The following is a 27,897-nucleotide window of genomic DNA, read 5'->3' on the forward strand; positions in this document are numbered from 1 at the left end:
ACCTCCTTCCCCTCCGCTTCTCCCGGTAAGGTGGCGGAAACGGGTCTCGGTTACTGATTCATATTTCTAATCTTCCTTTCCTGAACATACAATGTGCTTTTGTTAAATGAATGGTCTTTAATTAATGCACTTGCACAATGCAGGGCCTTGCATGGGGATCGATGATAGGAAGCAACAGGGGATGGTTCCCTCCAAAATGGTTTGTCAGCATTGAGAAAGAAAAGGCAATGTCTATAAAAGGGCCACTAATAATGCCCACACGTCTCTCACCATGTTGTCTGAGGGGACATTCCTTCCCTTGTTGACAGTCAAGTGTAATAAGTACATGTCTTCGCTCAATCATTATAGACCATAGAATTGTATTCTTTAATTAGCATGTACTGTTAGCCTTCCTTTCCTTTATGGGCCAGATTTTGTCTTTTACAGACCAGCAAAAATGTTTCCCTTCATTTCTTTTTCTTGAATTCTATTATTTCTTAAATTATTTTCTTCCTTTCTCTCTCTCCCCCTTCATGTAGTCAAATGTATTCCGTATTGACAATATTCTGGCGGCTAAAGCCAACTTTTTGTCATCTCTCTGTGTTAGGCAACCTCTTTCAAGTTTCCTTTTTTTAAAAGGAATCAAGGCAGCGCATGCGCAAGGCGCCCGCCGGGTTCGGGCCGCGGTGTGCCCGAGGCTGCTGCATCCCTCCAAACAGCAAAGCTCGCGTTTGTCATGCGAAGGGAGCTCTGAGCAGGTTCAGGAGCTGAGAAACCCTGGAACATATTAACAGCGGTCAGGAGAATACGCAAGGCAAAGAAGGCTTACTTTCAGATTACTTTAGCTGACGAAAGAATTCCGTCTGTTAAAAAAGAAATAAAATTCCCTAAATCCTCCTAGGAACCTATAAAAAGGTTATACTTCGCTGTGACAGGGTCCCATTCTGGAGGGAAGGAAATTCTTCAAAAGAACACTTACATCCTTCGAAACAGCAACCCTTCGGGCGGAGGGGAGCAGCAGCCTCTCAGGTGAAAACTCAAGCTAATACCTCGAGTGTTGGTGCCCAGCATCCCAGTGTTAGTGTCCTCAGAGTCACAGAGTGCCCATGAGGAGCCAGGATGCCACTGCAGAGGTACCCGGGACACACACCCACCCCCTGAGGGACAAGGCTCCACCTGAGTGACGCTGGGCTCTGTTTCCGCACCCTGCGCCTTGGTCAATGCTTAAAGTACAATTGGTTTGAAGTCTGCGATCTGAAAAATGTTGTCTCAGAAATGAAGCCAAAGAAGGGTTTTGTTTTGTTCTTTTAATGGAAATGCCAACCTAAAACGATTAACATTAAAAGAGGTTAAAGACCAACAGAAAAAACACTCATTAACACTTGATTGTACACCACATTAATAGTACACAGGTTTGGGGATTTTTTTTCAACTAATATAAAAACCAACAGAAAGAGAAGGTTGATTACACAGTGTTTTAGGAACGGCTCGGTGTCATCAGTACAAACACATATTTTAAAAGTGCACATTTGTAAAAATAACCATAGAAATGAAATGTTTATAAATATTTATTGTAAAAAAGATCCAAATATTAAAAATAAATAGTATGTTCAAGCACACAACAGAACATTCCTTCATCGCCAAACATGTGATAAAGAAAAATAAGGATTATAAGAAGTCTGGAAAGAGATACAGCATACCAATATTTTAAATGTTTTTCTGCGAGCTACATTTTTCAGAGGCTTCCTCTCTGTACAGTTCACAAAGAATGTGTTAGATTTTCCCATATATATGACAAGACCAAAAAATAATAACAGTAATAATAGTAATACCCACTCCACTCTAATTTGACTCTGTCTTTACTCAGAAAAAGTCCCATTAAATTAATGGTTTGTCTTAGAATGGCCGGATTTGGCTTAGATAATTCTATAACAACTAAAACAGAAGTACACTGGTGAGTTACACCTTCAAGGAATTCATATTCCGAACAGGGCATTGCATGATCTCCAATGAGAAACTACTAAATAAAATTTGATCAGGGAATCGTTTCAGTACAACACCGTTATGTTTATAAAATGAAGATACAAAAGGGATGCAGTTCGACTATCCTTACACGTACGGACAATAAAACATGAGAGCATACGGAAGCCATCACTTTGAATGCGTTAACAACTTCGATACATTGCAGTATATACATGCTTGATAGGTATTCGGACTGTTAAATGATCAAAGATTTTACTCTATGTCTACGCTCTTGCTTTCACTCTACTGGAAAGAAAACATTTTTTGGTCACATAGTGGTGTTAATTAAACCCAACATATCTGCCTTCACCCAAGAATCGCATTCTGCGCAGAGTGTGTTTAGGAATAATTTATTAGACGGAAAAGTTTGGAGGATGAAATGCAAAAACAATGGACATAATTTCAACTTTCGAACTGTAAGGTCATACAGACATCTATGGACATCTGTACACAGTCAGGGTTTCACGCAGACACAGTCACATATATCCAGATGTATGTCTATACACAAGATTCGATAGTTTGGTATTTTCTGCACCCTCTGGGCCCCTAAAGTTATCTTTAAAAGTTTGATTTTATCTCTTTAGAAACGGTTTAAAGCTAACGGGCAGGGTGAGTTTGACAGAGAGGAGAACAAATCGCTGACAAAGAACCTTTTACGTTTCATCAGCGTTGTTAGGACGACGACCAGGAATTTCTCAGATAATAACTCCCACTTCAAAGATTTCTCAGCTCAATAGAAATTGGACCATCCTTTTTATTCAACCACAAGGGCTGGCACTAAAGACGACTCAACTGTTTGAATTTTTTTCCCCCGTGTTTATTTTTCCCCTATTCACTAGGGTACTTGGATAAAATAAACAACAAGACAATTACTGGAACATGGACTTCTAACTTTCCCGGGCCCACGGCCCAGCGCCCATGGCCCCGGCCATGCGGGTGTCAAGTTCCCCCGCACCGCGGAGCCTCCACTCACTGCCGCGCAGCGACAGCAGGACCGGGCGGAGTGGGAAGAGGGGTACGGGCATCTCTCCCCGGACGTCACCCTGCTTTCCAGGTCCTGGAGGACTTCCATCGGGACACCTGCACTCTGAGACAGAGGCAGCCCAAGGAAGGGGATCTTCCAGTCCCCATCCTATCCTCCCCTCCCAACTTGGTGGGGAGGAAAGCGAAGCAATTCTCAGGCTTTGTGGACAGTTTTGCTGCTAGAAGCTGGTCAGAAAGGCTGGGGACTGCGGGCGGGAGCTCCCGTCGAGCTTGGGGTCTGGCAGACCCTTACTTTGGGGAGAAGGAGAGCGGGGCTACAGCGTCAGAACTGAGCCCGCCTCGGGGGGAGGGCGAAGCCCAGCAAAACCCAGCTCTGCCGAAGTGCATTAGGTGGAGGAAGTCTATCTCTAGCGGGGAGCAGATTGAGTGTATTAAGCTAGCATGAAACCAAAGGTCAGTGCAAATGTATCTTAATAGACTGTCTCAAATGGAGTGTGCCTCCTTTGAAGGCCGCTTGCTATTGCTCTCCTCATTACCATAGCGATCCTAACGTGGCATGCTGATGCACCATAAAACTCACACTTTCAACCCCAAAATCAGGCCCTTTGAACAACCCGAGCTTGATTAGACCTTTCTCCTTTTCTTTCCCCCCTTAAAAACCATTTCCTTGCCTTTAGAAACTCGCCCTCAAATCCCAAATGCATTCTCTGATCCTGGCAGAAAGCAGAAACAAAAGTGAGCTGAGGCGACAGTTCAAGCAGGCCTTTTCTTCCTGACAGTCTTATCCATTTTTATTATGGTCTGGAACAAGTGCCCTGTTCGCGTGGGTTTTGTTTACCGGAAATTAAATGAAAATGATTTAGTTCGCGTCAAACAAAAATATATACTTGTATACACAAGAAAAAGGGCCTGTTAGACGTAAATATTATGTCCTTAATGAAAAGACTGGACGGGCTCCAGACTTCGCCTTTCACTATTTAAGTATGACTTGCCTATTGCCATAGAAATCCTAACTTACCATGAAGATTCACCGTTGTGAAGAAATACTCCTTTGTGCGAGCTTGCTTTGATGTCTAAGGCATAAGATTCAGGCTTTCAGCTGTGTCTGTCTAGATTACCTTGAGAGCAACGGGGTAGACATCTGTAACAAGCAAATGAAAAATTAAAGGTGATTAGCCTGCACATCCAAATACTTCTGCAAATAGAGAAATAAAGAAATAAACAGATCTCAGGACATGATGGAAACATCTTCCCTATCCGCATCTGGTTTCTGCACTTCTCGATTTCCATGACACAAGTTTCGGGGGCTAGAGAGGGGCACAACTCTCCCCTGTTTAGGCTGCTCTTTCCCACATTGCTCTCACCTAGCTGATTCCCTAAGTGTATTCCCGGTAGCGACATGCTGTTGTCACTATCCGTGGTGTTTAAATACAGAAGTTGTTGCGCTTGGGCTAATGAATAAAGAAACGCCGACTTGGTGCCTTGGGAGAAAAATACAGATGTATAAGTAAGGAAAGCATTGGGCATTGGGGTGTTTTTAGTCACTGACCAGCTATTTATTTTCATGTAGCTTTTTATTTGTAAGTATCAACATGCACGTGTGTATGTGCGTGTGTGTTCAGTTGTACACACACAGTACCCCAGTCACCTGGGTACGGAGGTGATCTGTCAGACACGAGAGGATGCAGTTACAGCAGCCTTCTGTCTGCTCTCCGCAAGCCATTGAAACCCCTTCCAGCAGCCCATGCTATTTATTTGCCTATACTATCTGGTATTCTTAAACATCATTAAAGTAATTAAAAAGACACCATTCGGTAGTTTCAAGCTACCCCAGTGGAGAGGTTTGTTTATTTATTTGGGGGTTTGTTTATTTTTTACCCCCCTCCCTTCTTTCTCTGAACCAGTGCAGTGAACCCTGTAGGTTTGAGACTCTGGGACAGGATGGGGATGCTAAAGCCGCGCTGTGGGAGCAGTTCATTTCTCCTCGGGGCTGTTCGAAGGGCAGAGCCGTGGAGCATCGGCCCCAGGTCTCGGCACTGCCCGGGGCTGCCCGGCCCCCGCCCTGGCAGTGACGTCAGAGAATGGTCTCCCCCCACCCGGTCAGAACCGCCCCCCCGGGAGCTTCGGCGCCCACAGTTCAACAGGAGCCGCACTCTGGGTGGGAACGGGCATGTTTAGGTATTAGGAGTCATTACCAGTGGGAGCTAAAATGGACAGTCAATCATCGCACCCCCCTGGGCCTTTCTTTATTAGCGACTACTGGGTGGGGGGATGAAATATATATATATGTATTTATACACAGAAAGAGGGAAAAGTAAGGAGATTCTTTACAGAAACGTCCATCGAACGGGTTATTAATAAAAAAATTTAATGGATCCATTTTGTACAAATTGGTAACAAATAATAGTTTATATATATATATTTCTTAAAAAAAACACACTCTCACAGAAAATCGTGGGCAAACAGAACAGTGCAGCACACAGTACTGTTGACAAGAGAAAATCTGTACAGAGAAAATCTGTATGAAATCACTGAAGGGAAGGGGAAAGGAAAAGGGGAAGAGGAAGGGGAAGGGAAAGGAAGGGAAGGAAAGGGAAAAGGACAGGGATAAGGAAAGGGAATGCAAATCAGTTGGCGTGTAAACAGACCGGAGCAAGGCGGTCAGAGTGGGGGTGTGTGGCACGGCGGGAGGAGGCGGCAGCGCCCCGGCCGAGGCGAGCGCAGCCCTCCCGTGTGCGCGGTGCTGGGGGCGCAGGCAGGGCCCACCCGCGCGCTCCGCAGCATCTCTCCCTCCGCCAAGCGCCTCTCGCTGCCGCTCTCGCTCGGCTTCCCCGTGCCCGGCGCGGCGCTCCCTGTGCCGGCCGGGCCGGGCCGGGCCGGCCGCCACCGCCCCCGGCGCGCCCTAGCAGCGGGGCCGCGGCTCGGCGGTGAGGCGCGGCGGCGGGGAGGCGCCGGGGGGGCCGCGGGGCCCTGCGCCTTGACACACGTACCATTCGCTCAGGTTGGCGGCGGGCTGCGCGGGCGCGGAGGGCTCAGCGTGGGAGCAGGAGGCGGGGGGCTCCCGGCCGGAGTCCGAGGAGGGGGACACCAAGGAGGGCGTGGAGGACTCGTAGCCGGAGCTGGGAGGAGGGGATTTGCAGTGCACTTTCATGTGTTTTCTCAGGGAGCTGGGGTGGGTGTAGGACTTGTCGCAGCCTCTCACTTTGCAGTTGTAGGGCTTGTCGCTGGTGTGGACATGCGAGTGCTTCTTCCTGTCGCTGCTGTTGGCGAAGCGCCTGTCACAGCCCTCGAATTCACATTTGAACGGCTTCTCCCCTGCAGGAGGCAATGGGCGAGCACAGCCATTAGCGGCGGCGGCGGGGCCGGGAGCAGCGCATCCCGCACCCCCTCCAGCCCACAGCCTCCCCGAACCCCTCTCTCCGGCCCTGACACGACTCCTCTCCCCGCTGCATCTCTCACTAGCCCTGCCCTTCCCCGCGGGTCCCGCCGAGCATTCCCCGGAGCCGTCGCTCCGTTCCCACCCGGATGCGCGGCCGGCTCCGCACGCGGAGCACCCGGCCAGGCCAGCTTCTCCTTCTCTTTCCCCTGCCCTGTGTATGTGTCATCGTGGGGGTTTGTGCAAAAGACAAAGCTCCGAAACAAGGAAAACTTAGAAGAGAACTGCTCGTTCCGAGCAAACCTGTGCTGTCCCCGCAGACTCCGAAGTCCTGCAGAAAGAGCGGTCAGTGATTTATCCCTTCGAAGGCTTTTACGTTAAATACATTTCTCACAGTCCCCCAGGTGCACGTAGAAATGTTTCTCATAACCTGGCCAGATCATATTTTATCCACTTCATACTTGCACTGATTACAATGCCATGGAAGATCCACATCCCCTTCCTTTCCCCGCTTCCCAGCTTGCTGATACCATGTGCTAAAGAATGAAATACTTCAGAAATACATTGATTGTGGGGGCAAAACGATAAAGATTCAGCAGAAGGATGACTAGGCCAGTGCACGGCACTGTCGGGAGGGTAGGATTCCCTTTTCATTTCAACCTACACAGCCATTGAAGGAATTGCAATCGGGATTAAATTGTCTGATCATATAATAAGTGATGTTACGCATAATAGAAATACAATCGTGTTGCTGGAGTCGTGTGAAAGTTTAACCTCGAATCGTGTGGACCTGGCATAGTAGACGATACACAGGAGGTTTTCAAGGAAACATGCCACAGCCAGCTTCAGGATGAAATGCGGACGGCATTATTGTTGCTGACAATAGCAAACTGCAAAAGCCTGCTTGCCAAGGGGTACCCAAGTCCTGCACCAACCGACTATGAAAATAACCTCCTCATCCATCAAAAGTCAAAAAGTATCAGGGCTGAGAGGACTCCACAAAAATACATGGCCTAACCTTAACGTGAAGTGCAAACAAAGCAACTGTGTTCACCATCATGGCGTATGTGGCCCGAAAGGACTTCCAATATTTGGTTTTGTGTGTTTGTTTTGGTTTGGTTTTTTAATTTCTTGGGTTGTGCATTTGTGGTTGACGTTTTTATTTTTTTCCCTCTCAATTCGTCATGATTAAATTTAGGAGAGACTCAGCCTACGCTGGGCTCGGCTGCGAGCAGAGGCAAATAAAGGAAGGCATTCCAAATATTTCACATGAATGCACTTTATGCAAGGTGGGTGCAAAAAGCTCATGGCTCCGCGTTTAATGTATGCCCTTTCCTCACTGTAATACTCAGTGCGGAGCACTGACATCCTGCACCGCTAACATTTGCACAGAGAATAGGTAAATACCTGGCTTTGGAGGGAAGGGATGGAAGAGGTTAAAAATAAGGTCTCTCACAAAACGATGCGGATTCTGTAACCAAATACTGTCGACATACAGAGGTGCATATGCATAGACACACGCTCGCCTATAATCTAATTAGAGTTCCACGTAAGGAAATAATTTGACCTTCAGCATCTAAGTTGAGACAACAAATCAAGGATATTAGTGTAGTACAAGCAAGCAGTAAGTTAGGAGACCCCAGGGAAAGCCATCCTCATAAGCACTGCTTGTGCAAAGTGAGTTCCATTCAGGTAAAAGCAGGCTGCGCCGCACTGCGCTTTGCCGAGTTGAAAAATGTTCAACTTCGCTTAACCCCCCTGAAAGAGCCACTGAAAGGTCCGTCCGTGCAGCCGGGTTTCAAGTGGGAAGAGGGCAGCATTTTCTCAGCTGCCCGGGTTGCATTCCATGAACGCCTCAATAAAGAGGAGCCATCCGAGCCATTTGCAAGTATTCCTTTCGCGAGAGCAGGTTTTCTTACGCGGAAATCCCTGCCCGGCAGGGAGAGGACACTGCGCGGGTCCCGGCTGCCGCAGCCTGGGCACGGAGCCGCAGCCACGCACAAAGTTCCGCGGGCGATGGAGACTCAACCGCCATTTTACCCCCACACTTGTAGCTGGGAAAAAGTGTTCAGTGAAATTCAGCTTGGAATTTGAGGCATAATCCCCCGTCTCGGGAGTGGATTAAGGTATTTGCCAACTTCTCCGGGTGAGTGGTGGTGGGGGGAAGCCGGAGCTGACGGCTCCCGGGCTGCGGGCGAGGCGCGGGGGTGGCGGGGGCCGGAGGGAGGGAGCGGGGCTCCGTCCCACGCCTCGCACTATTGTTCCTGGCCCTCAGGAAAGGCGGTGAAGTGATCCCAGCCCGTCATGCTCGTCCCGTTGCCGCCGCCTTAACGGCCTTATCCTCCAACCTGGAAAACTCGTACATCGCCAGATATCCCTCTGCCTGCTCCCCAGCCTCGGAGAAATCAGAAGTCATTAATATTTAAGGAGGCAATAATTTTCCTGTTGAATCTAGAACTGTCTTCATGAATAATTCGTAGTGAGTTCTATTAGGGTTTCAGAAACATTGCGTTTTTGACAACTTCTGGGTGTTTAATAGAAACGGTGGAACCATAAAGGCCCTGCAGGAGTTTGCACAATATAGCAATTAATCACCGAGAAAGTTAAAGCCAAAAGTACAGACGCGCCGAATGGTGTTTAATAAACGCAAATCTCCGCTCTCGGGTTTGCCCTGAACCTGCATCTCCGATGTAGGTCAGTTTTCCCAAGAATTTAACCATTTTCTGCTTCAGAGACTTCAAACAGTGAGGCCGTTAAAGAGCAGTAAAAGTTTGTTTACTTAAGAAAAACACTGTCATTAAGAGATGAGCTCTCCCGGTTAATGGCTGTACCTGTGCTGATCCAACAAGGAACTGGCTGGGATACAAGTTACGTGACCCGGGGATACCCCTTTTTCGAGGAAAAAGAGGGCCAAGAAGGCAGCCGAGAAACACAACTATGCTGTCTTCCACCTCCTCCCCCCCACCCCCCCGCCCCGCACACAGACTTGCTCCTCATAGAGCGATGGAAAAATAATGAGGTGACGAGTGACGGTCGCTGTAAAATCTCAGTGCTATGTTTAGACGATAGCGATACGAAATTAGTGTATGTTCTGCATATTATATCACGTCGCGCTCTACCATAAAAAATGCAACTCCTGGAAGGTCAAGCTCTGCACCGAGCATGGGGAAAGGGGAGTTTTATGAACTGGAAGGCGAAAAAAATCGTTTGGCTGTAAGCAGATCTTACAATAGGATTATGTAGTTTCCCTCGCAGTGCATAAGGCTGTACAGAAGGGGGTGGGAGGTGGAAAACCCTACACTGGAACAGATTAAATTTTCCAAAAAGGGCTTATTTCTTATCTTCTTCTTTAGAGAAGACGCCCCCCTCCCCCCAAAAAAAAAAAAAAAAAAACAAAACAAAAAACCCCAAACAAAAAAAACCACCAAAAAACCCCAAAAGCCAGCGCTATAGACTACAAACACCGGCTGCTAAACTAATTAATACAACTTCACAAGCTGCTCCTGGAAGTGTGAAAACTTTCTACGTGCAATTTCATTAATTATAAATGCTTTCCTGGCCGGAAGAGTTCAAACGTAGTTTTGCAAGATCGTCCATCGTGTTACTTTATTTTCTGTTAACTAGAACTAACAGATGTTTCTGACACATGTCCCAATTTCGCCTACCAGATCTGCAAATGACATTTCAGAATGTACAGGCCGAAACAATACAAGGGTTTCTTTTCTTTCTTTTCTTATTCTTTTTTTTTTTCCTTCACGAGAATCAGAACTTGCAGCTCCCCATATTTGCGAATGCAGAAAGTGGTTGGAAGGCAATGCTCATTAAAAATGTCAGTGTTATTCAGATCAAACATTTGAAACTCCCTCTGCCCAAAACAGAACTGTTGAACGAAAAGGTCGCAGCTGTGTTATTCTCACAATGTTCGAGCAGCAGCATCTCAGCGACATCAGTCAAAACTGACCAGACAAGTTGTAACTTCCATTGTTCACTTTTAATTTGTGAGCTTGCACAATGATTTCATTTTTTTCCCCCGACTACTTTAAATCGAAAAAAAAAAATCCTTGCCTGTGTGAATTAGCAGAAATAGTTGCTGTATCACTCGATATTTACACACACCTACCCACATAAACACTCCAGCAGGCTCTCAGCACAACCAGAAAAAAATATGGACGAGAATTCTGAGATTTGCTCTCGCTCTCCCCTTCCCCCCACCCTTTCCTCCCCCTTCTCCAAACGGTAAAGAAACAAACAAATCTGGGAATTTATTTTCCAGAAGTACTTGGCGTGCATTCAATAACAACCCAAAGGATACATTAAAAAAAAAAAAAAAAAAAAAAAAAAAAAAAAAAAAAAAAAAGCAAAACAGTACGCTGAAAAACAGAGAGAAAGAGAGTAAAGAGAGCTTTACATACTGACCTGTATGAGTTCTTTTGTGTATTTTGAGATTCTCTGATCTGGCAAACACTTTGCCACAGCCTGGGAAAGGGCAGGGGAAAGGTTTTTCACCTGTGTGGACTCTGATGTGATTTACAAGTTTATATTTGGCCTTGAAAGGTTTCCCTTCTCTTGGACACTCTTCCCAGAAACATATGTGATTGGACTGCTCGGGTCCTCCAACGTGCTCCACCGTGACATGAGTCACCAGCTCGTGCATCGTGCTGAAAGTTTTCGAGCATAATTTTTTGGGAGTCTGGTCCAACTCAATCCACTTACAGATGAGTTCCTGTTTGATGGGCTGCCTCATGTAACGAAAGAAGGCACCCGGGCCGTGGTGTGGAGCCAGGTTCACGTTCAGATTCATACCACCGTAGTTATGAAGCGAAGAAGCAGCAAAATGATCTGTCCTGGAGGCTGGTACTTGAGTGAAATGTTCAGACCTGGCGTACATTTCTCCAGGTAACCCCAGTCTGAGCTGTCCGTTTAGATGGCCACCTGGAGCTGCATGGGGAGGCTGCTCATGGAGTCCAGTGAACAGAGAGGGATTCCCAGCTTCTGAGTGGTGGTGCTGGTGACCATGGTGTCCGGGGTAGCTACCTGTTGTTGAGACAAACAGTCCGTGGTGAGAACTTGCAGCGGGGTGCTGCTCGGTCAGCCCTGGCATGAGCGGGGACGGCAGGTCTCTGCTTATGAAGAAGTCCCTACCTGCTGCCAGAGCCTGGGCTGGGTGAGAGACGGGGTAAGGGGCTGCTGGTGACTGCGCCGGGCCAAACGCTGCCGTTTGACTAGAGACCACCTCGGCTTGGCCTGCCATATGATGATGATGATGATGATGATGATGATGGTGGTGGTGATGGTGGAGCTGGTGGTGGGGATGAGGGGCAGGGCTGATCTTAAGGGCCGCGGGGTGATGCTGAGGAGGAGGATGAGGAGGAGGATGGTGGCGGTGCCCCATGTGTTCTGGCCGGAGCTGCTGCGGCCCGAGGCGGGACTCGGCGGCGTGTTCCCCCGGCTGCGTGGGCGCCGTGGTGTGGGGGTGCCCGGCGAAGCCCGGGAAGCCTGTCATGCTCTGAGGGGGGTGGTGATGGTGGCGAGGAGCCCCCGCCAAGTCTACTAATCTCAGCGCCGTGTTCCGCCTGGAGAGAGCAGCAGGGTCCATCACTGGGATCCCCAGAGCATCCACGCTCATTAGCTTCTAACGCTAAAAAGTCACCTGACAGCGGGAGGAGAAAGACACAGGGCGGCGGGGGGAGTGGGGGGGGGTGGGGTGGGGAGCGGGGGAAACAACTTTTTTTTTTTTTTTTCTTCTTCTTTCTCCGAAAATAAAAAAGTTTCCCGGTCCCGCAGCCCTGGCGGCGGGACGCACGGGCGGCTGTGCCAGCGGGTGGGCTCGGGGGGCCGGCGGGAGGTTTTGTCGGCGGCCGGGGCGGTCCCGCGGCGCGGCCCGTCCTGCCCGGGGCCGAGGGGGCCCTCGCGGCGCGGCGGGACCGGACGGGCCGCGCTCCGGCCGCGGCGCTGCCCCGCCGGCCACACAATCGCCGCGCGCGCCCATTGGCTGCCGCCGCGATGACGTCACAGTGACAGATCCCGCCGCCGCCTGCAAGGGAGATCGCCGGTGCGGCGGGGGGCGCGCGGGGACGCGCTGCGCATGCGCCGCCGCCGCCGCGCAGACCCTTCCCCCGGCGCCCCCTCCGCGGCCCGGCCCGACCCGGCCCGGCCCGGGGGCCTCTGCCCGGGGTCCGCCCGGGGCTGGGCACGGCCGGGCTTCCGTCTGCGGCCGGGGAAAAAAGCCTCGGCGGGAGTCTAGGGCATCGCCGCGGCCTCCCGCCCTCGCCTCTTTCCGTTCCCTCTGCCCTGCCCTGAGACACGGGGCAGCTGCGGGGCTCGCCGCCGGGAGAGCACTGACAGCCCCGCCGGTGCCCGCCGCCCGGCCAGAGCAGCAGGAGTCGGAGCGGTCCCGGTCCCGGTCCCGGTCCTGCCGGCGGGTCCTCGGCACTTGTTGCCAGCGCGGGGAGAGGGTCCTTGCCCGACAGGAGCCGCGGCCGGAGCCGCACCGGCCACTCTCTGGCCAAGCGTGTTCGTCCCGGGGCTCGGGCTTCCTCCCCGGTGCCTGAACCCGGACAAAGGATCCCTGGGAGACTCCCCGTCCCCTTCCCCCTCCTCTGACAAGTTTTAGCAGTTATCTGATTACTAGCCGCCGAAGCAATGCGAGAGATCGTGATGTTCAGGCTGAATCTGAATGTTTAACCCAGAAGAGGGAGTCTCTCCCTTTCCCTCTCTCACTTTCTCTCACGCACACTTACAGGGCAGTTCCACGTAAAATCCCCGTCCTTGGCTTGAAGGAAAAGCATTGCCAAACATTCATAACGGACTCGGTTCTGATGATTCTCACCTGAAGGAAATAACATGGTCTGCAGGGTTTTGCGTGCTAGTAGTGGAAGTGTGGTTTTGGGTTTCGGCTGGATACACTGAGGCCTTACAGGTTTAGGAAAGCTTAGGGCTTCAGCGCAGGAGGAAGTATCTGCTTAAGTTTTTAAGAAGGGGATTGTGAACTTAAAAGAAGTAAATGAAACATGGGAAAAGATTCTTCTGCTTCAAGAAAGAAAAACACGTCTTTAAATATCTCCCCATCGTATTACTACAGTACTTGGATCCTGACACAAAAATGGCTGCACCAATAACCTCACAGTCCTATGAAATCCAGCAATGATTCATTCTCTACGCATCCTGTCAAACTCTCATCATTTTAATACATTGACTCGCTGTTAACTTGCCAGTGGATTCTTTACCAGATGCGTGTCAGGTAAAGCTCTCAGCGTAGAATTTTGTGTTTCCATAAGAATTTAGCAGTGTTGGCAATGATTAGGCTTTATGTGAAGTAGTAAATCAAGAAACTATTTGGCAATGGCAACCCAGCTACTTTCATAACAGAAGCTATGAGCCAATGATTGAAAACCATAAGATTAAAGTTTAGGACATACATACCCGCATAGGGGACATCTTTGTCCCAGCTCTGCATATTCTGGGTTGGATTTGATTACATATTTTGTGTCTGCTTGCATTTACCATACTTCCACTGTAACACTAGGCTGACACTCAGGTAGCAAGCTATAGATACATCCTTGCGCACATCTTTCTGAGTGGAGATGATGAAAAGTGACAAATGATGCAATTAGCTCCCCAACCTTACATAACATGTTTACACAGGCATTTTAAACCACACACCATCCTCACAATATCTCAACTTTCAAGTCTACTTGCTCTACGAAATGGATTTGACAGTCCTATTCATGACCATCTCAATAGGAGTGCACAGAAGAGACAAACGTTAGGAAGTATGAATCTGTTACTTACAAATGTACTGAGACTGTGAATCCCAAATAAAGCTGCTTTCCTCATACCTCCTTAAAACACTGCATCTCTACATACTTGTTATCCGTCAATTCTGACACTTCTCAGTCAAGGGAGAAAACATCTGGAACAGTTTGTCAATTTAAAAAAATGTCATAACCAGTTTGCCCTAAGTTCATTTCAAATGTTGTGATGGTTTCTTGCCAGACACTCATGGCTCTCAGCTTGCCCCTCACTCAGGGCTGGCTCTCACACCCTTTTCCAGGCAGCGCAGGAGAACCTGGCCCTCGGTGTCCCTCACTGTTAGGTGAGGTTGTTGTGAGCCCCGGTTGTGTGCGTGGGGGGAGCGGGGCGGGGGCGGGCGGGGGCTGCCACATGACTGCGGGGAGGCGGAGAAACGGGGAAGAGGAGGGAAGCGGGCCCAGACCCGGACGGGCTCCGCGCATCTCCCACAATATTTTGAAAACTTGAACGCCTGTTTGTGCAGCCCTTTGTCAGCTCGAGCCCATGCTGCTGCCACTCGAGAGGTGACCGAGGTCTCCTGCTTCTTGGCAGCGGCCTGAACCCTGATTGACCAGACACGCCGGGCTCTCGGCAAACTCTCAAATGTGTCAACATCAGCTTCTGCAGGGCCAACAGACTGACAGCTTGAGCCCGAGTACGAATTTTCCTGTGGCTGCTGTGCGTCCACGGCCGCGTCCTCAGCCCCGGCCCCAAAGTTAGCCCTAGATGGAGGGTTGTTCTAAAGAGGTGACATGTTGTAAAGACGAGTCATAAGCACTTCTCTGGCCCCCGACCCGGCTCTCATGGAAGAACGTTGGGGCTGTGCCCTGGGTAAGGGGCTGAGCATTCCCTCCTGCTTTCTTCTCCGCCATGCAGGGCCCAGAGCTCCGCCTGCCACAGCTCGGGGTGCGGGGCCGGCGGGGGAGGCCCCAACCCTCCGACCTCTGCCCCTAAGCACCGCAGCCCCGCCGGGCTGCCGAGGCCTGCGGCATGAAGCCGTCTGCACATCCCCTTGCGGGGTGGGGACAGCCCCAGCTGCTCATCAGCTTTACCTTAGCCTTGCTTTTTCGGTAGTAATATACCTAAACATAAAGATGTTTGTCACTATTTCTAACATTGCTTCGAAGACAGAGCCCCCCCTTATAACCGTGCTTAGCTCAAGGCGCAGCTCCTGCCCTCAGGAAGCATTGGAGTGAGCAAAATTTGACCTTCATCCACCCCGTGTTCTCCCACTTCCACCTCTGCGGAAACTTCGCGATGAGCCAGCTACAAAATATCCAGCCGGTGCGGAGGGTTGGGCCGGGCCGGGCCACTCTGAACACTTCAGACAGGCTTCGGGGGGTTACTTTTTTGGGCTTCAGGTCCCGGATGAGAGGAGGGGAACGGATCAGTCTGAAAACGCCTTATTCTTTACTGTGAGAAAGGGAAAAAACGCGAGGAGTAGAAAGAGAGAGGACCGAGAAAGTCACCCTGTGCAGTTCCTTATCCCTTAAATCGCTTTGGCGGGGAGAGATGAGGGAAGTATATGCAGGACCTGAGCCCGAGTCCCTGCCTGCCCCGGCAGAAGGCACTGCTGGTTAGGAAGAGGTGGTTCAAGAAAGCCGTTCAGCAATTCTAGCTTCACCTCAGGGAGGAGAGGGTACCGAGTAGCTCGAGAGCACACTCTGCCTTTGTTTTTATTCCCTCTCCCCATTTCCACTTGTGGGGACTTCTTTATTTCAAGGTTCCCGAACAATAGGAAGTCAGCTACCAGACAAGCAACGGTTTGTGCCTAGGTTTGCCTCTCACATTTTGTGACCTAGAGCTACCCTAGGACAAGCAAATCATATGCTTATTTTAAATAGAATATTTCATTCAGGACCTCAAGATTAAGGTATTCCTGTCAGATAAGCTGTCAGTCACTAACTACTTAGACACCACATTGTGGAAGCCTGGTATCCCTGGTAAAGATGATACATATCATGTAAACCCCATCAACAAGATCAAAGTCTTCTTCTTTAATAGGATCCAATACATGTCAAACCTCATTCCAATCAAATCGTCCGTAAATGAATTCAAGATGAATATGTCATAGAATAATGTGACAGTGCAATCACATGGGGTCAGGGGTTGTTGTTTCAATGAGAGAGTCGTCAAATATTAATTCTAGAACCTCCAAATGAATAGGCATTGAGCAGGATTAGGCAGCTGCTGGTGGGGAGTTCTGTCGCTGATTTGTGTTTATGCAAGTACGTTAAACACTAAGCTGAAAAAAAATACTGTCTCCTTTGAACTGTAAAAAGGACATATTTTAACTTACTTGACTTTTCCAGGATGTTTCTGTAAAGTCGTTTTCTTTTCCTCATTACAAGGGGAGTCTTGTGCCTCATTTCCTGACTTTGTTCCTGTTTGGGGAGAGAGGTGGAAAGTTAAGAGCAAAAGCATTTGTGTGTGATATGAAATGAGTAAGGCGCTCTATGTATTGGGCATCATCGATTCAAAAAGAAAAGAAAAGAAAAGAACCACAAAACATAAAACCAAACCAAAACACAAGTTAGGCAATGAGAGGGGAAGAGAAGCTTTCTCCGAGGGGAAACTGGAGGCTGTCTTCCCAGCAAAGAAGCACATGTTTTATGGAGTCATGAAGTTTCCATGGCTGATTTAGGGGGAAAAAAAAATGAAAGGACATCTTTTCAGTTCTCCTTTGATCTGACATTCACCTTCTGGCAGGCTATTGTAAGGCAGGTTTTTACCCACTCGACTATATTGTTTACAGATCCTTCCGTCCCGAAATTAAATTCCGGACTCTCTGCGAGCCTCCAACACAAGTTGTTGTCTCAGCAAGGATTAGTATAGTACCACCCTGGCACTTCTCCTTGCCTATAATTTTCAGCTTGCTCTTTGCTCTCTGTAAGGCAGAGCACTGCCACTGCTACAGGCAGAACTTTGCACAGCTTGGTTTGAGCGGCAGCAATAGCTCTGAGAGCAGATCTGGGGCTGGATGCAGTGTTTGAGTCTGAACTTTTGCAGATATCTTTGAAACTCTCAGGGTTTTGTTTGTTTGTTTTTTAATAAAGAAAAGCACACTAGAGTCTGGAATCAGTTACTTAAAATGACTATATTATTACTATTATTATTATTATTACTCTTGCTACTATTATTATAGGAAGTCCAGAGCTAGTAAACAAAAATCTGTACTAAGACAAACACTTGATGATATTAATTATGAGACTTCATCATCGTATCACAGTCATAATCTTTCCAAAATAATTTGATGTCCTCAGTATTTTCACTGCTGTGATGAAAATTACTGTCAAAACTTCAGGAATCCTTTAGGAATTAAAATTCCTAGTCAGCTTCCATTCATCCTCACACTTTTCTCAAGTCAGATCAGCCAACCTTGCCCCGCTAGTGAGAGGCTTGCAGGAGCTGCGCTTTATTGGTTAGGATGGGAGGCTAGAGGAGAGCTCAGTTCCCAAGCATTCGCCAAAACTTGTTGAAACTGGACAAAAAAAAAACCAACCAAAAAAACCCCGCTGCATTTAATATTTCAAATGGTTGCCAGATGGCAAAAAGGAAGGCAAAACAGTTCTGCATTTCAGAGTAAATATTGGCTAAAACTCTGGCTCGACCTCGTACGCTTTTCTCGTCTGCACTGTGCCGTCGGCGGAGCAGGAGGGTGGGATGTCCCCTTGCCCAAACTGTTGGGCTGTCGGGCGCTAGTGCGGGGTACCAGTTCCCCCCCGGTGTCGCGCTGGGGCTGCGATGGGACCCGCCCCGCCCCCCTTCCCTAAACGCTCGCTCCCGCACGGGGCCGAAGGTGCGCCGGCCGAGCGGGGCCGGAGCAGCCGCCGCCCCGCGGGATCCCGGCGGCCCGGGCGGGATTGCGAGCCAGACCGAGTGGGCGGCAGCGGCGACGGCGTGTGCCCCGCCGCCACTGGCTTGTCATGCAACCTGTACTTTCCGCCGCCGCGCGGGGCGGAGGGAGCGTTCCCCGGGAAGGGCTCGGTGTAGAAATAAAGTTCCTCTTCTCCGGGTGGAGCGAGCCCCGAGACAAGCCCGACCAACGGGCTGGGCTCCCCGGGGCTGAGGGATCGTGCGTGACAAAGGAGTGACAGGAAAGAGGTCGGCGAGAAGCCCACGCCAGTCCCCATAGGTCGGCGCTGTGCCGGTGCCCGGGGCTGGCACGCCACTGAGTTGGGCTCGGGTCAGAGGTCACCTACGGATCTATCGCCCAGGGCAGGGATTTGGGAGATTTACCCCTTCCCCAGCCGGCTCCAGACACGGGACGGCCCCTCGGGGCCGGGACCGGGGTCGCAGCCCCTCCCCGGGCTCTGCCTGCGGGGGGGGGCGGGAGCACCCAATTCCCTGAGCAGCCCCCCCGGCTCTGCCTGCGGGGGGGCGGAGAGAGGCCGGAGGGGGCCGGCCGAGCTCCCGGGCTCCGTCCCTCCCGCACTATAAAGAAGGGCGTGCGGTGCCGGAGCGCCGGGTCCCCCGGAGCGCCCCCGTGGCACCGGGCGCGGCGGTGGGCGAGGTTCTGGGCGGGGAGCGCGTCCCCCGGGACGCCTCCCCACGGGGCTCGCCATTGTCAAAGCTCGTTCCCCTCTGCAAGCCGCCCCGGGCCCCTCACCCTGCATGGGCGGCCGCAGGACCCATCCGGTCCCGGTGCTTGCCCGTCCGTAGCGAGCCCGGCCGCTGTCGGGGTCGGGAGCGCCTCCGCCCCGCTCTGCGCACCCCGCTCCCCTGTTCCGCGGACCTCCGCCGCCCTACATTGCGCGGACCGCCAGGCAAGCCCTCCCTTTCATTTAGCGGGGCGGGCGCGGCTCCCGGCGTCCGACAGAGGGTGCCGGACCCCCCCTCGGCGGCTCCCGGGCTCTTGGCCCTCCGCCCGCCCCCGCCCGCCGAGGTCCCGCGGGTACGCTGCCGCGCCCCCCCCCACCCCCCCTGCACCGCAGGGTTCCAGCCCTTCTTCCCGGGGTGGCCAAGCCTCCTCCCGCCGACCCCTCCGACGACAGGGAGCTCTCGTTCAAGCCCTGGGGGCAGGCGGTGGGGGCTAACCAGCTGCCCGGACTGCACCGGCACCCCCTACTCCCAGACACTTACCCCTGCGACCTGTTGAAGGTTTCCCCTCATTTCTGAACTGGCAAAAATAAAAGTGGGGGTGGAGGGAAATGGAAAAGGAAGAAAGAATGACAGAAGAAAACAATAACCCCCCCCCCTAAGAACCCACCACCTCTTTGGCGCTTCCATCGAGGCGGTCATCCTTCATTTCTTCTTTTCTTGCTTTCTGGAAGCAGTTAGGGAATGTATGATGAAGCAGAAATGAGCCGTCAGGATGATATTTTAATGGCTTATATGTCACGTTGGTGCATGTGGCTTTGAACTGGAGCAGCTTTCGTTTCCTGCAGAGAGCGCACCGCAAATCCCACTTGATAACTTCTACAACCCACAACATTTTTTTTTTTTTACATTCACTCTTAGACTGTATATTTAGATACGCTTCCTAAAAATACCTTCTCGTCTGCCTTCTCGTATACTTCGCACCGACCTGGAATGATCACTGGTTTCCCCTTGCACTGGGAGGCAGGCTAGCACTGAGGTACCTCACTTTCTAGCTCTCCAAATGCCATCACCCAGCACACTTCACAATAACGCTGACAACACTGTCCTTCGCTTAATTTTAGCGCCAAATACAGAAAGTAGTGCAATACCCGCCCTAAGACTGTGTCCACATCCAGGCTCTCCCTAGAGCGGTTATACCTGTTGCTATAAGCTACTGCAATTCCATCAAACAGATTTCGTAGAATAAATGCAAACGTGTAGATTCAGCTCACCATTATTCTAAATAAAACACCAAACCCCACCAAACCCTATAAAGCCTCCCAAGATCCAAGGAAAATTACGTAATAGATCTGCTTTGAAAGCTATCTCCATGCACCGAGGACAAGCACACTGCGTCTGCAGATAAACTGCAGCGAAACATTCAATCAAGGCGTATCAAAGTTTATTTATTGTCGTTGATGTTTGTTTGTTTGTTTGTTTTCTAGGCGCAATGGCCATTTTATACCTCTTAAAACGAGGCAGTTCTCACCCGAGAAGGGTTCGCGCAGCAGCGCTGCTGGTCCGACTCCCCAGTACCTGCGCTGTGGATTGCTTACCAGCGGCTTTAATTAGAGAGGATGAGTTTAAAGTTTCTTTGTTTGGTACTAGGAATTGGAGGGGCTCGGATTGAGCTGCGAAGGAGGCAAGTGAAGGGCTGAACAAAGGCGAAATGTGAGGAGTCTGACTCTTAGCGAGCTTTTGGCGTTTTCGTTACTAGAAAATAATTAGAGCTAATGAATATGCAGGCGACAGAGTAAATTAATAATTTGCCAGTTTTATATATGTACACACATTGGTACATAAGTAAATGTATCTACACATACACGCACAAAGATGTCTATACTTAAAAGTTTCTCGATTTTTTTTTTTTTTTGGGAGCCGAAGCATCGTTTAAAATATTGTACAAATGTTGCTTAGCTTAATTGATTAAGCCACAAAGGTTTTCTGCTTTTAAATACCATACTTATACCTTTCAACAATCATTTTAATATATAGTCAATGGCTCTTTGTAGCGGGAACAAAAAAGAACTATCCACAGTTTTTCAATAGACTTTGAGCTGGGGAAAGACAGGTTAATCGAGGGTTGCATCTAGAAAACAACCAAGTGTTGTATGTTTGCACTGAATCCAAATGTCTGCATTTTTCTAACTAAATCAAAGGGAGTGTTATTTCTTTTTCTGCTCACTCATCTGAAGGTAAGTAAATTTTCTCTGGCGATCAAAAGCCTGGTCAACAACAAAGACACCGCCTGCTTTTTCCACCGTCCTGGTGTGGCAAGTTGAGGAATTTCAATAACTGTGACAAGGGTGACTGATTTGTGAACTAGAAAAGGTTTGAATGTCAGAAAATTTACGTTGCTCCTATCGAGGATTTAAAATGAATTTTTACCAAAAAAAAAAAAAAAAAAAAGACAGAGAGAGAAAAGTAACCTTGAGTTGCATGCAGCAGGAGGAGAAATAATGTAGGTTTAGAAAATTTACAGTTTTACCTGAATGAGAGAGGCTCCGTAAAAGAGAGAGTGAGAGACAGCGAGAGAAAATGAGAGCGAGAGATAAAAGAGAAAGAAAATAACAAAAAAAAAAAAAAAAAAAAGGAGGCAAAACAACAACAACAAAATTAGAAAGTTAAGAGTTCTCACCCACCTGCGTTTTGATGGGTGCAGAAAACAAGATTTATTTCAGAAACCTGATGGAGGGATAAAGAGAAATCACGCCTGGTGTTAAAAATAAAATCAAGTGCACCCAGCACCTACTCTCGGAGACCTTCAGTTTTAAACAAGAAGAAAACACCTTCAAAAGACGCGAATCCCTATAGGGCTTCTCTTTCCAAAGCCTAAAAAGTTGCTCAGTGATCTTAAAAATTCAGGATCACCACGAAATCATCATAACCATCATTATCAGAGTGCTGGAGACAGAGGGACAGAGAGAAGGAGAGCGGGGGACAAAATAACCCTAGTAATAATAATAGATTTTTTTTTCCCTTAGCATACATACACACACAAAAAGACGCGCTGAAAATATTTTCGTGGGGGTAAAAAAAAAAAAAAAAAAAGGCAAAAGCAAAAGCAAAGAAAAAAAAAAAAAGAGCCTTATATATATTAAAAAAAAAAAAAAAAAAAAAAAAGTTGGGGCTGCCGCAGCCCCGTTTGTCAGAGCGGTGTCAGGGCGCCACAATACCTGCGATGGATGAGCCGGCGCGGCCAATCAGCGCCCGCAGCCGGCGGGGCCGGGGGCAGCGACGCGGGGAAGGGGGAGCCGGCGCCGGCCAATGCGCGCCCACGTCCGCCCGCACGGCGCTCCGCCCCCGGCTCCCATTCATCAAGGGGGGGGACGGTGTCGTCTTTTCAATTCATTTATCTGCAGGAATGATTGCCGCTATCAGTCTCGCGTTCACCGCCCGGCTGAGGAGGTGAAAGTTTCTCCCCAGGAAGATAAACCGCAAAAGACAATATTGTGCATGATTTGCGCCTTTTTTTTGCGGAGCGAAAAAAAAAAAAAAGGCCCCCCCGAAAAAAAAAAATCGGGTGAGTGTGGGGAAGCTCGAAGAGGAGAGAGAAACAATCTCTCGGCCACTTTGCAACATTCCTATAGCCAAAAAAATCACTGAAGGAAGTTTCATTTTTGTTTTTGTTTTTTTTTTTAAATTTTTTTTTTTTTTGCTACCCGTGTTGAACTCTCGCCGTTATTGTTATTTGCAGGCAGTTTATTTTTGAGCTCACCCAACCCCCCCCCTCCCCACTTATACCTCCCTGAAAAGTCGAAGCAGAGAGACAGTGAATATTTTTGGGGCACAATTTTATTATTATTATTTGCAACTGCGAAGACCTCTTCCCCCCTTCCGCACCAGCCTTTTTTTTTCCCCCCCCTTTTTTTTTTCCTTCCCCCTGCGCTGATGCCGAAGGGGGTGTTTTTGATGTGGTTGCTTTGGTGGTGATCGTCGCTGACTTTCCAAAGAGGGTGTTTTCGCTGCCGCTGCTGCTGCTGCTGCTTCTCTCCGCGTTGTGTGTGTGCGCGCGTGCTTTTTTTTGGTTGCTGCATCGACGCTGGGAAGATGCTTCTGGATGCTGGACCGCAGTATCCCGCCATAGGAGTCACTACCTTCGGATCCTCTCGCCACCACTCCACGGCCGATGTCACGGACAGAGAAGTGGGGCTGGGGATCAACCCCTTCGCCGACGGCATGGGCGCCTTCAAAATCAACCCCAGCACCCACGAGCTGGCCTCGGCCGGCCAGACCGCCTTCACCTCGCAGGCGCCCGGCTACGCGGCGGCGGCCCTGGGGCACCACCACCACCCGACCCATGTCAGCTCCTATTCCAGCGCCGCCTTCAACTCCACCCGGGACTTTCTGTTCCGCAACCGCGGCTTCGGGGAGGCGGCGGCCGCCAGCGCGCAGCACAGCCTCTTCGCCTCCGCTGCCGGCAGCTTCGCCGGACCCCACGGACACACAGATGCCGCGGGACATATACTTTTCCCGGGGCTGCACGAGCAAGCCACCAGCCACGCTTCGCCTAACGTGGTGAACGGGCAGATGCGCCTGGGTTTCTCCGGAGACATGTACGGCAGACCCGACCAGTACGGCCAGGTCACCAGCCCCCGCTCCGAGCACTACGCCTCGACCCAGCTGCACGGCTACGGCCACATGAACATGAACATGGCAGCCCACCACGGGGCAGGGGCCTTCTTTCGTTACATGAGGCAGCCCATCAAACAGGAACTCATCTGTAAATGGATTGAGCCCGAGCAATTGTCAAACCCCAAAAAGTCCTGCAACAAAACTTTCAGCACGATGCACGAGCTGGTGACTCATGTCACGGTGGAGCACGTTGGAGGACCCGAGCAGTCCAATCACATATGTTTCTGGGAAGAGTGTCCAAGAGAAGGGAAACCTTTCAAGGCCAAATATAAACTTGTAAATCACATCAGAGTCCACACAGGTGAAAAACCTTTCCCCTGCCCTTTCCCAGGCTGTGGCAAAGTGTTTGCCAGATCAGAGAATCTCAAAATACACAAAAGAACTCATACAGGTACGGTAACATTCTCTGTCGCTTTTCTCTCTGCGAGTGGAAGCGCCGAGCGCCGGGGCCACAGCGGGACGCGGGGCCGTGCCGGAGAGGTCGGGGGGCCGGCTTGGCTGAGGCTCGCACGGGGAGGAGGGGGTTTGGTCCAGGGACCACTGCTTTTTTCCGGGAGAGGCCGGCTCGGAGCTCCGCTGCAAAACGAGCTCGGTCACAGCCACGCCAGCAGCAGCAACAAAAAGAAAATGATCCCTGCCGAGGCAGAGGGGGAGGACGGCAGGGTTTGCTGCTGGGATTGTTAGGGCGGAGGGGGTGGGGTGAGGGATCGCAGCAACCTGTCCTGTTTAAATTTATAGATTTTAATTAATTATTGTTCGGCAGTTTTGGCTGTGGCACGATGAGAAATTGTGCTAAATGTTGCAGGCAGCTCATTCGTCTCCTCTCTGCAATTCAGGGCTCGGTAAATATTTAATTCCGTTGAGCGATTTTAAATAAACCCAGCTCGGCGCGTTACTGTGTTATTGTTGTGCGGAGGGGAGGCGCCGGTATTCCTGAGAACTTTTTCCTTCGTGGGAGGTGGGAATGCAGCAGCCTCTGGCCGGGAGAGCAATCTCTCCCCTCTCCCACCCCCGAGCGCTGAAAGCCAGAGCCGCTTTCCCTAGTGCTTTAGCCGAGGGTTTGTGGAGCTGTCCTCTCGTTGGTTTCCCGGGCCGGATAATTTTCAATATTGCAAGAAAATATGGGGGAGGTGGCTGAGGTGGGTGGAAGAGTAAAATATTACGAGAATGAGCTATAAAATCGGGAACCAGACACTGAGGATCGTGTGTAATATCCCACCACGCCTGCTCTCTCGCTCGGAGCGTTGTGAGGAGGGAGAGGTGCCCGGGACTGGGGTTGCAAAGGAAACTCGCCTCTCCAAAGGGAAGGGGAAAAAAAAAGTTTTTAGCTCCCCCGCTCTCCTAAACGGGCGCTGGGAAGCAGTCGGAGGTCCGGAAAGGATAAGAGAGTAGAAGAAAGGTTTTGGGATTTGAGCCTTGCTGAAGTTAGAAAGTTGCAAGTGTTTGAAATGGAGCCCTGGGCTCCGTCCGGCGGTGCGGTGACAATGAGCGATCCAGCCGGCCCTGCTTAATCAGATCCCTTTCCCTCCCACCCCCCTTCCCTCTGCAATAGGTGAAAAACCATTTAAGTGTGAGTTCGAGGGCTGTGACAGGCGCTTTGCAAACAGCAGCGACCGCAAAAAGCACATGCATGTGCACACTTCCGACAAGCCCTATCTCTGCAAAATGTGCGACAAGTCCTACACGCACCCCAGCTCCCTCCGAAAGCACATGAAGGTAAATGGAGGGCGCCTGGCGTGCGGGCCTGCCCGGGCGGAGGGCGGCGGGGCCGGAGCGGCCGCGCCTGCGGGCGGAGCGCGGCCCGGGGCCGGCCGGCTGCGGGGCTCCGGCTCCGGGCCCGCCGGGCCGCGCCGCCCCCGCCCCGCAGCGCTCAGCCCCGGGCCCGGCCTCACCGCGGGGCCTTCGGTCGGTGCGGTTCAGCCGGGGAGGGGCAGGGGGGCAGCGCCAGGACGCAGCCGGGGGGCGCAGTCCGGCCTTGCCCGGCGGGCAGGGGCCGGGGCTGGAGCTGGGGCTGCCGGGGAGCCCCGCAGGAGAGCCCGAGCCTGGGGCCCGGTGCTGGGTCCCGTTGTCTGGCGCATCCCCAGGCGAAGGCCTCCGTCCGCCGCCGCTCTCTATCTCTGCCCGGGTTTTCTCTTGCAGGTCCATGAATCATCCTCGCAGGGGTCCCAGCCTTCTCCCGCCGCCAGCTCAGGCTACGAGTCCTCCACCCCTCCAACCATCGTGTCTCCATCCACAGAAAACCAGACTGCCAGCTCCTTATCCCCTTCCTCCTCTGCAGTCCATCACACGTCCAGCCACAGCACGCTTACATCAAATTTTAACGAATGGTACGTCTAAAACGCTAAAACAAAACAACAACAACAACAAAACACAAACCGAAACAAAACAAAAAAGCCCCAAGCGAGCAAACAAATACCCTATTTAAAGACTCCAAAATAATGAACACTCTGAAATCAAAATTTAAATGAGCAAACAAAAGTAAAATGCTGCCAGTAGACCCAGGACTGAGTAAAATGAAGACTTAATTTTTTAAAATCTTCTTTCCTTTTTTTTTTTTTTTTTGTCCTCTATTATTTCTCTCTTTTTCTCTTTTTTTTTTTTTTTTTTTTTTTCCTTTTCTTGACTGTTCTACTCTGTTCCAAGGCTTGGTAGGCAAAAGGGTTAGTAGAATGCATAAGAAGACAAGGTTACCAGGGCAAATGCCAACTGTGTAGGGCTTTACTGGAAACCACTGATTAGAGATCGCCAACTGCATGTCTGCTCGGGCAGCGGCCTTCCCCCCATCCCCTCTTGTAAATACAGAATTATTAGCTTCAAAAACAAAACAACAAAAAAATGTACTGATTGATTTTGTAAATAGTTATATCGCAAGTTGAATAAGGGGATATGTGGATTTGTGGTCTTTGCATATATGTGGGGGGAGGGGCGGGCGGGCGGGAGCGGCGGCGGGGGGGCGGAGGTGGTGGGGGGGCAGAGGGAAGAGGTAGAAATTCAACTATTTGTACTGAATGGCAAGAATGTTCTAGTAAATGTGTACCAAAATGTGAATTACTTTGTATTATTACAGTCTAAACGTCGATCTAACAGAATATTATTGGTATTAATGTGCTTTTTTGTATAAAGTGCAACATTTCGTCCCAAAGTCCAGTCTAAGTAGTGCAGTAAAATGTTGTTACACGTCCTGTCAAGAAATTCGTATAGTGAAAGCCTGGATCTGCGTGTCAAACTGTTACATTTGTTTATGTAAAGTGATATTAAAAAAAAAAAAAAAGATATAAACTATATCTGTCCGTTGCTTTTGGCAAATACAAGAACATAATGTATATAAAACCTAATTTCCATATTTATCCGCATGTAAAGGTCCGGTTATACCTGTTACAAGATATTCAATATTTATGGCTAGAAGAATTGGTATGTAAAATTTAGTTTACAGAACTGTTTGGTAACATTTCGTACCTTATTAAAGATTCTTAAATCCCAAGAATTGTGGTAGGAATTCTTATTCACTAAGTCAACCTGCTGCAACTCCTACTAGGTTTAGGATATTAGAATAAAACTGTCCCAGTTTTTCACTGCTTTCCATTATGTCATCACTAAAGCAGCGAAGGTGATATAAATGTGATAAATGAAAGGATCCCTGCTGGCATTACTATAGTGTGTAATTAGTATTTATATCAAAATTTATGAAACAAATTTTCGGCCGCAGTATAATTTAAATGACCTTTGCAGACATAGAATAACAACCATAAAAATAACAGAAATAGATTGCATATGCTACATAAATATTAATGTGGGGAATTGTTACACGAGAAGTGCTGCATTCCACTCCAACACTGTCCATGAATCTGCATAGACGGGGTCCCTAAATTAAATTAATTCGGATAACATATATTAGGAGATTTAAAACAGTGGAGATTTCGGTTGCTATTTTAATTTAAGGCATTTATGACCATAACTAATTCTTAGGCAGTGGATTCATGACTTTCCTTGGGCCTTTTACTCCAAGAAGTACAGCACTGTTTCACGAAGGCCGTTGTTGTTGTTGTGTGTATTTTTTATTTGCTTTTTTTTTCTTTTCTTTTTTTTTCTTTGCTGATATTCCTTAAAACGTGATGTTAATTTAAATCAATTACTTCTTATGTTATGTTATTATTATTACTATAATTTTGCTAGTGTTAATAGCTTTCTAAAAAAAATAAATCTAGGGCATAAGAATTATTTTATGTAATTTGATTATCTTTCTATCTCTTTTATTTATTTCTCATTTACTTAAGAAATTCGTTCCATTGGCTGGCGTTGATACAGTAAATTTGTAAATGAGAAGACAATATAAAAAATCTAAATTACTTGTGCTTAATGACTGTAGCAGAACGCCTTTTCTCTAAATCAGATTGTCTTCCTTGCAGTTTAGTTTGATAGATTTGCAAGCTGTACTGCTTCCACTAACTTAGCTACGGTTGTTGGAACTGTTGGGCTTTGTTCCTGGTTGTAGCTTGCATGATCGCCCCATTAAGCAGACAACATATCAA

General features: G+C 49.5%; 2 protein-coding genes across 8 annotated transcripts; one reads left to right on the forward strand and one right to left on the reverse strand.

Moving 5' to 3' along the window:
* Positions 1-1,270: 1,270 nt before the first annotated feature.
* Positions 1,271-21,774, reverse strand: ZIC4 (Zic family member 4). 7 transcript variants are annotated; one of them, XM_032120147.1, is made up of 6 exons: positions 21,376-21,774; positions 19,362-19,533; positions 16,452-16,536; positions 10,778-11,395; positions 5,976-6,300; positions 1,271-4,126 (listed from the first exon to the last, which is right to left on the reverse strand). In XM_032120147.1, coding segments are annotated over exons 2-6 (1,068 nt in total). In that variant the 5' UTR covers positions 19,401-19,533; positions 21,376-21,774; the 3' UTR covers positions 1,271-4,125. The 7 variants fall into 7 exon arrangements, with proteins under 7 accessions (XP_031976038.1, XP_031976041.1, XP_031976037.1 ...); XM_032120150.1 differs by lacking the exon at positions 21,376-21,774 and adding an exon at positions 13,102-15,565 and having other exon boundaries at positions 19,362-21,114; XM_032120146.1 differs by lacking the exon at positions 21,376-21,774 and having other exon boundaries at positions 19,362-21,114.
* Positions 21,775-22,070: 296 nt separating this feature from the next.
* Positions 22,071-26,849, forward strand: LOC116449008 (zinc finger protein ZIC 1). The gene is made up of 3 exons (XM_032120132.1): positions 22,071-23,759; positions 24,921-25,084; positions 25,508-26,849. The coding sequence occupies exons 1-3, from the start codon at positions 22,784-22,786 to the stop codon at positions 25,703-25,705; spliced, it is 1,338 nt and encodes a 445-aa protein (XP_031976023.1). The 5' UTR covers positions 22,071-22,783; the 3' UTR covers positions 25,706-26,849.
* The last annotated feature ends 1,048 nt before the right edge of the window (positions 26,850-27,897 follow it).

This window comes from Corvus moneduloides, chromosome 10 (genome assembly GCF_009650955.1).
Source record: "Corvus moneduloides isolate bCorMon1 chromosome 10, bCorMon1.pri, whole genome shotgun sequence".
Lineage (NCBI taxonomy): Eukaryota > Metazoa > Chordata > Aves > Passeriformes > Corvidae > Corvus > Corvus moneduloides.

Coding starts and splice junctions, on each gene's coding strand:
- LOC116449008 (XM_032120132.1), top strand. CDS start 22,784: ATGCTTCTGGATGCTGGACCGCAGTATCCCGCCATAGGAGTCACTACC. Junction 23,760..24,920: donor ACACAAAAGAACTCATACAG/GTACGGTAACAT, acceptor CCTCTGCAATAG/GTGAAAAACCATTTAAGTGT. Junction 25,085..25,507: donor CCCTCCGAAAGCACATGAAG/GTAAATGGAGGG, acceptor TTTCTCTTGCAG/GTCCATGAATCATCCTCGCA.
- ZIC4 (XM_032120143.1), bottom strand. CDS start 11,987: ATGAGCGTGGATGCTCTGGGGATCCCAGTGATGGACCCTGCTGCTCTC. Junction 6,301..10,777: donor ACACAAAAGAACTCATACAG/GTCAGTATGTAA, acceptor TGCCTCCTGCAG/GGGAGAAGCCGTTCAAATGT.